This window comes from Taurulus bubalis (genome assembly GCF_910589615.1).
Source record: "Taurulus bubalis genome assembly, chromosome: 8".
In the NCBI taxonomy this organism is placed as follows: Eukaryota; Metazoa; Chordata; class Actinopteri; order Perciformes; family Cottidae; genus Taurulus; species Taurulus bubalis.
In genome coordinates, this window is record NC_136596.1 from 27,049,949 (window position 1) to 27,058,345 (window position 8,397).

The 8,397-nt window shown below is 42.1% G+C and overlaps 1 protein-coding gene across 1 annotated transcript; it reads left to right on the top strand.

Moving 5' to 3' along the window:
* The first annotated feature begins 374 nt into the window (after positions 1 to 374).
* Positions 375 to 6,064, top strand: LOC306740011 (leukocyte surface antigen CD53-like). The gene is made up of 7 exons (XM_079222115.1): positions 375 to 438; positions 2,817 to 3,005; positions 3,770 to 3,844; positions 4,050 to 4,160; positions 4,251 to 4,358; positions 4,576 to 4,659; positions 5,920 to 6,064. Exons 1-7 carry the CDS (start codon positions 376 to 378, stop codon positions 5,986 to 5,988), a joined length of 699 nt encoding a protein of 232 aa, XP_079078241.1. The 5' UTR covers position 375; the 3' UTR covers positions 5,989 to 6,064.
* The last annotated feature ends 2,333 nt before the right edge of the window (positions 6,065 to 8,397 follow it).

Genomic DNA, 8,397 nt, shown 5'->3' on the forward strand with positions numbered 1-8,397 from the left:
ATAAAGGTCGACACAATGTTGCTATTGTTATAAAAGTATCGACGTAGAGAAGATCTGTACTGAATGTACGTCACTGTGGTGCTCACCGCGTTGACCGAACCCGTTCTCTGATGTTTAGCTACAAACTTGCAACAAATGGTTAACCTGGAGATAAGAGCATGATTAACTGCAGCCTGAAAGGTCAGCGCTGGCCCAGTGTTGCCATATCAAACAGTGGTGTCCTGTAAACACGCACAGCTCCACCTGCTCTCCTTCACCACTGCTCCATCTCACATATGGGATTCTCTATGTAACCGCAGTGTTTTTAATCAACCCCAGTTTGCAGATTTCATTTTGTATTTCTTGCGCAGAGGAAGACAGACGGACGCAGGAAGGATGAACCGCTCCTGTGTGAACTACTTGAAGACCTTGGTGATAAGTCTCAACTTCCTCTGCTGGGTAGGTGGTTCAAACGGGCCGCGGCTCAACTCAGTTTATCTTGTGTAGCCCAAAACTAATTTGCTTCAGGTGGCTTTACAACCTGCAAAGTACAACACAAGACGTCCTCTGACCCGGGACCCTCACATTGGAACAGGAAAGATTTCCCCCCAAAAAAGGAAGAACCCTCCTGGGGGAGCAGAAGGAAAGGATCCCTCTATCAGGAGGGACTGAAGGGCAATAGATGGCATGTGTACAGAAAAGAGTCGCAACACATTCAATTCAGAGTAATGATAGAAAAATGACCACTAATACCAACAGCAGCAGAGGCTATAATAGAATAATAACAATACAAATGTTAAAGGGATCGCTAATAGGAATAGCATTGTGGCTAGTAGTAGTAGTAATAATAATAATAATAATAATAATAATAATAATAGGAATAGGGTGTCGGGCAAAACCATTGCAAGAATCAAGCCCAGGGTCCAGATAAAACCACGATCTATAGAAACCTGTGAGGAGAGAAAGCACAAAGACTAGAGTTAGTAATATGAATTAATGAGACATGAATTCATCCAGAAGGAGAGAGAAGAAGAGAGAGGAGCTCAGTGTATCCGAAGATGTCCCCCAGCAGTCTAGGCCTAAAGCAGCATATCTAGAGGTGGACCAGGAAAAACCCTAACCAGCCCTAACTATAGACCTGAACCAGTCCTAACTATAGACCTGAGTCAGTCCTAACTATAGACCTGAACCAGTCCTAACTATAGACCTGAACCAGCCCTAACTATAGACCTGAACCAGCCCTAACTATAGACCCTAACCAGCCCTAACTATAGACCTGAACCAGTCCTAACTATAGACCCTAACCAGCCCTAACTATAGACCTGAACCAGTCCTAACTATAGACCCTAACCAGCCCTAACTATAGACCTGAACCAGTCCTAACTATAGACCTGAGCCAGCCCTAACTATAGACCTGAACCAGCCCTAACTATAGACCTGAACCAGTCCTAACTATAGACCTGAACCAGTCCTAACTATAGACCTGAGCCAGCCCTAACTATAGACCTGAACCAGCCCTAACTATAGACCTGAACCAGCCCTAACTATAGACCCTAACCAGCCCTAACTATAGACCTGAGTCAGCCCTAACTATAGACCTGAACCAGCCCTAACTATAGACCTGAACCAGCCCTAACTATAGACCCTAACCAGCCCTAACTATAGACCTGAACCAGCCCTAACTATAAACCTGAGTCAGCCCTAACTATAGACCTGAGTCAGCCCTAACTATAAACCTGAACCAGCCCTAACTATAGACCTGAACCAGTCCTAACTATAAACCTGAACCAGCCCTAACTATAGACCTGAGTCAGCCCTAACTATAGACCTGAACCAGCCCTAACTATAGACCTGAGTCAGCCCTAACTATAGACCTGAACCAGCCCTAACTATAAATCTGAACCAGTCCTAACTATAAACCTGAACCAGTCCTAACTATAGACCCTAACCAGCCCTAACTATAAACCTGAACCAGTCCTAACTATAGACCTGAACCAGCCCTAACTATAGACCTGAACCAGTCCTAACTATAGACCTGAACCAGTCCTAACTATAGACCTGAACCAGCCCTAACTATAGACCCGAACCAGCCCTAACTATAGACCCGAACCAGCCCTAACTATAGACCTGAACCAGCCCTAACTATAGACCTGAACCAGCCCTAACTATAGACCTGAACCAGTCCTAACTATAGACCTGAGTCAGTCCTAACTATAGACCTGAACCAGTCCTAACTATAGACCTGAACCAGCCCTAACTATAGACCCTAACCAGCCCTAACTATAGACCTGAACCAGTCCTAACTATAGACCCTAACCAGCCCTAACTATAGACCTGAACCAGTCCTAACTATAGACCTGAGTCAGTCCTAACTATAGACCTGAACCAGTCCTAACTATAGACCTGAACCAGCCCTAGCTATAGACCTGAACCAGTCCTAACTATAGACCTGAGTCAGTCCTAACTATAGACCTGAACCAGTCCTAACTATAGACCTGAACCAGCCCTAGCTATAGACCTGAGTCAGTCCTAACTATAGACCTGAGTCAGTCCTAACTATAGACCTGAACCAGTCCTAACTATAGACCTGAGTCAGTCCTAACTATAGACCTGAACCAGTCCTAACTATAAACCTGAACCAGCCCTAACTGTAGACCTGAACCAGTCCTAACTATAGACCTGAGTCAGTCCTAACTGTAGACCTGAACCAGTCCTAACTATAGACCTGAGTCAGCCAACAGAAGAAGGCTCTCAGAGGTCGTCTCGTGGATTTTGTTTGGAGGTTCGAACGTCTCATGGTTTCACAATAATAACAACGTGTGCCGTGTCTCCTGAAGCTGTGCGGAGCCTTCGTTGTGGCCCTCGGGGAGTTCCAGGTGATCCACTCCAAGTTCGCCTCCCTGGTCACCACCTTCTGGCCCATCTTCCCCGCCAACACCTTGGTGGTCACCGGCACCATCGTGACCTGCGTGTGCTACCTGGGAGTGTTCGGCGGCATGAAGGAGAACCGCTGCATGCTCATCAACGTGAGTACGAGTGTATGGCGGTTAATCTGTGTCTAATTATCCTAAAAACATGAGTCTGTATGCACATACATGCAAACTCAAGCACAGATCATACAAATCAGAGATGTTCTAATATTGTTTTGTTGCCGATACCGGAACCTGTGCCGATCAAATAATATATAATGATGTAAACAATATATGAACAAATGTATACTGTAAACTACTAAACCCATGTCACTGTTGTATGGCCTGGCTCAGGTTAAAACAAGCACCTGACCAATGAGTTACACATTGAGTATCGACCAGGAACCTCAGGTTCTGAAAAGTGAAGCCAATGAGGAAGTGTCTTAAAACCTGCATTCTCTCTCCTGGCCACCAGGGGGGCGACGCCTGTTGCAAAAAGAAGTCAGATTGTATAGAAGTCTATATAAATGACTCTACGTCTCTTGGTTTATTCCCTCAGTAATCATGAGTTCATGTCTCAATCTCTAGTTTCTAGTCTTCTTCAATACAGCATGATGTTCATCTGGTACATTATGGTCATTTAGAGTCCAACAGACCATAAAGCAGGGGGCGCTTTAGGGGCGGGGCTACAAGGTGATTGACAGGTTGCTACCACGGCGTTCTGTTATATCCAGTCTGTCGTAGCAGGTGAGCTGTGTTGTAGCCGTTCCTGTGTAGCGTGGGTCTAATATGATCGATGATATGATAAGGTGATAGTAGACTCGATCCAGCATGTGTGTCCGTCCCACTCTGACTACAAACTCACTCTGTTTGAACTGCAGTTCTTCGTCCTGCTGTTCATCCTGATGCTGGTGGAGTTGGCCATGGCCTGCGTGTTCCTGGTCTACAGCAGAGAGGTAGGACTCTTTATGCACAAAACATTCGTAGAAGCTGATTCATACTGTAGGTGTGATGTCACTGGTGCGGCACCCCTGGGAACATTTTCACCTCAAACAGCTTGGTGTGCGACAAATGTAATTCTCTGGAGTGGAAGAAGGAAAACCCAATCTCGTCACTGCCGGCTTAGCACATGTAACGTGTGTTTCCTTGTCTGTCGTGCAGATTGACACGTACTTTGAGGAAGACCTGATGCGAAGCCTGGAGATCTACAGACAGTCCGGTCCAGAAAGCAACACCACCATTAGAGACGACTTGGACGCTGTCCAGCACCTGGTACAGATCTGCCCCTCTGCAATGAGGCATTCACTGACATGCATGTTCATTCCACTGAAGTAGGGTCTTTATTTATTTATTTTCGCACAGTTTAGGTGCTGTGGAGTTAATGGTGTGGCAGACTGGAGGGGGGACGTCCCGATCTCCTGCTGCAGGGAGGACCCCTGTGACATCCTGATCCACACAGACTGGCAAGAGGTTACTTCTACTGTATTATCACGGCATGAACAGCGGCTTTACGTAGGGAGAATGAATACTGTGCAGTCAAAGAGTCCGTGACGTACTTCCTCCAGCCTCCGTTCATTTTTCTGTTCTCTCCAGGACTCTTTATTTCTTGCTGTAACTCTAAACGCTGTAAACGTGCACGTGTGCTCTGTATGAAGACAGGATGACCGTAGATGTTTTTGTCTTCCAGGGTTGTCTCGTGAAACTGAGGGACTGGTTTTCCAGAAACTATCGTAGCACGGGCGCAGGCGTCGCCACGGTGTTCATCCTGCAGGTACCTGCTTTAGCTCGTTGTGAGAAGACTCAACCTCTTGGCTGTACTTCTGAATGCCTTTTTTTCGACCTTGCTAATCCAATTTTCACCCTCTATTCCGCTCTGTTTGCTACGGGGGACGTATTAGGACCATTGTTGGTAAAACAATAAATACAAATTAAACTTCCTGGAGAGCGGGGTCATGTTCAGAGAAAAAAACCTTCAAGTTCTACATTTATGAGAAAAAAAAACTAGGATTTTCTCTTAGATTGTAAAGTAAAAAAAACTCCAATAACTTCTGACATGGTAAATGTGTTCAACGGCCCAGATCAAGCTGACGGGGAGAACTAGCGATGGACTGGGTAATAATAAATATGACTAATAATTAAAAAGAAAAGAGAGCTAAATTGTGATGGGATGCTAGGATTTTTGTATTTATAATTCCGGACTATTTGTTCCATTGTTCCAGTCGAGCTGTCTGACTGCACACAGACGCAAAAACAAGCATTTTATTGTCAGAAAATGTCAGATGTCAAGTTTTTTCTCTCAGGAATACCGTCCACTTCCCCAGGCGCCATACCTATTATATATGTTTACCGACAATGGCCCTAATAGGCTGTTTTGATCTCTGCCAACTGCTGAGGGAAATATCTAAATGGTGAATGGACTGTACTTCTATCGACCACTCAAAGCGCTTTAACACTGCGTGACATCATTCACACACTGATGGGAGGGGCTACGGCTCCACCTGCCCATCAGGACTCACTAACATTCATACAGCGAAGGCACATCTACGGGAGATATTTTGGGGTTCAGTGTCTTGCCCTAGGACACATGGACCGAGGCTAGTGGAGCCAGGGATTGAACCGCCGATCCTCTGATTGAAGGTTGCCCCTATCTGTCTCTTTAGCTGCTAAATGCTCCACTATGTACGTCAGCTAGCTTCTAACTGAGAGTTTCTCCGAGCTTTTTGTCAAAAGGATGTTGACTAGAGCGACGAGAGAGAACCAAACTGAAGTTGTGCTGCGTAAAGACAAAGCGCTGAGATGCTCAGGCTCTGTAGTAATTTCACCTACTGTGAATATAATAATATTGATAAGAGCAGCTCTAAGATGTCATTTTTACACAATGGCTTATGTTCTGTAAATCGCAGCTGGCATTAGTTGGTTTTGCGTCATATCCTTTGTTAGTTTGTCTAATCAGCATTTATGTGTTTTGTGTCTTGAAACATTGGTTCATAGATGTTTAACTGTATTTTTTTCTTGTTTTCTTATTTTTCAGTTCATCTGTCTGTCCATCACCGTCCCTCTCTTTTGCTACTTCAGTCGACACGGACTGGGTTACCAGTGAATAAGGGCCAAAGAAACAGACTTTCTGTACGTCAACTGGTTGCTTTTCTGCATCAACTTTTTATTCATCTGTTCAAGTACCCAATGATTAAAAAGTGAGCCAACAGGAGAAAAAGCGGTGGGTCTTTGACGAGGAACAAAGCAGACATTTCATTAGATAGGCCCCAAGAGATCTGTTCCCCACTGAGGACTGGACTGGATGAGCTGCTTTGGGCGCCTGCTCTTCCCAGTTTGTTGGACTTTAAAACATTTTGAACTTGACTCAAACAAACTAGAGCTCAACAAATCCAACATGGATAATGAACACCCCAAAAAAACTATTTTATAGGATTTATTTGCCAGTAATTATTATTTAACCTCATTCACTTTTGGGTTTTCAATATTTTCTTCCCCTTTTTATTGTATGTTGTGCTTTCACTTGTTTTGAGCAACTGGGGAACAAAACAGGCTGTTAAACTTGTAAATACTCTGCTAATAAACCAGCGCGAATGCTGATTAAAAACCAGCTTTTTCCATTTGTCCAATGTTTTTTGTGCTGTGTTCAGTCTTTGGCAGTGGCGGGCCGTCAGGGCCTGCTAAGCCTTCTCTGCAGAATCACAAAGTTTAAATTACATTTTTTATTAAAATTTTTTATATAAATATATATTTTTTATAACTAAAAGTTATAGCTATTTTGTAATTTAACTACTACATGTATTATAATTGTTTTCTCCCTATTAGCTTACTTTCTCACTGCACAGCTCCTGTGTTCCTCTGTTGGCTCAGCCTTCAGCCTCCAGCCTGCTGTTTAAGAATCTGGTTAATCTCATCCTACATTTCACCTCCGTTTCTCTATGGATCGAGTGCTGGTTAAATTATATGGAGAGGCCTGCTAGCATTATGAAACGTGTGGTTGGCCACAGGGCCCGCGTGACCATTAACGTGTGCTGTGATTGGAGGTTGGGCTGGCTAATGTAGCTAGCGTCTGAGCTTCGATGGTGTGGAGCCGTGCATCTAACCCACTGAGACCTGCCTCTAGCGTAGCAAATAAACTACACGCGAGCAGACAACCAGAAGTGAGACAATACGCTTACCGTAGTACATCAGCACGTCAGCACCTGCTTGCACTAAATGTCAGTAGTGCTGATCATGCGCTAATTCCGTGACACTTTCCAATCAGGTTGCACTGAATAAGCTTTCATCATCTCTTTTTAAAAACCTTTGAATTCCATTTTTCCGATTTTACGTGTTCTACTAGCAACGTGTCAATAGTCACCAAAAGGTCCCCAGGTGACATTTCATCAAGAGACATGAAGACTATAAGTCACTCTGGAGGTTCTGTGAGGCATCAATGATCATTGTTAGGAAAATACAACTGATAGATAGATCTGATTTATCCTGATGAGATCAGTGGAAAAGTCTGGGGGTCACGAAGGTCCACAACCATACGTCTGGTTCTCTTAGCTCAAAGCCCATTGGTTCCGACTGAACGTGTAAATATGAACGTGTGTATATTTATGTATATATATATATATATATATATATATATATATATATATATATGTATAAAAATATATATATACATATATATATATGTATGTATATATATATATGTATATATATATGTATACGTGTATATATATATATGTATGTATACATATATATATATATGTATATATATACGTATATATATGTATATACATATATGTATATATATATATATGTATATACGTATATATATGTATATACGTATATATATGTATATATATATATACGTATATATATGTATATACGTATATATATGTATATATATGTATACGTATATATATATGTATATATATGTATACGTATATATGTATATATATATACATATATATATGTATATGTACATATGTATATGTATATATATATATATATATATACATATACATATATACATATACATATATATACATATATATATACATATATACATATATATATATACATACATACGTATATATATATATATATATATACATATATATATACATATATATATATATATATATATATATATATATATATATATATATATATAACAAATACAAAAGAGTTATAGTAAAAGTAAATTTAATAGAAAATGATAGACAGAACAGCTTATGCAATCCCGATCGGGGCCCCTCAATCCCCAACACTCCAGACTCGCATGTCTTGTCTAGTCACGTTGGGAATTCAAAGAGACCGTCCTCTCGCGTGTGTGAGTTACATTATCATTGACTGACCTTAAGGCCACTCATTGGTTAGTTCTACACGCCTCTAAAACACCTCCGCGTAGTTCCTGTGTGTCCGTTGGTCAAAATGTTGGCCGTTTCTCAATCAGCGTTCTTCTCTGTTCTCGTGTTCTCGTGAAACGTCATCAGTCGCGGCCCAAGTTCTGCTCCAATTCAAA

Excerpts from the sequence above, each read along its gene's own strand:
- LOC306740011 (XM_079222115.1), top strand. The coding sequence starts at position 376 with ATGAACCGCTCCTGTGTGAACTACTTGAAGACCTTGGTGATAAGTCTC. Across the intron at positions 4,161-4,250 it reads TGGACGCTGTCCAGCACCTG|TTTAGGTGCTGTGGAGTTAA; the intron begins GTACAGATCTGC and ends ATTTTCGCACAG. Across the intron at positions 4,660-5,919 it reads CCACGGTGTTCATCCTGCAG|TTCATCTGTCTGTCCATCAC; the intron begins GTACCTGCTTTA and ends CTTATTTTTCAG.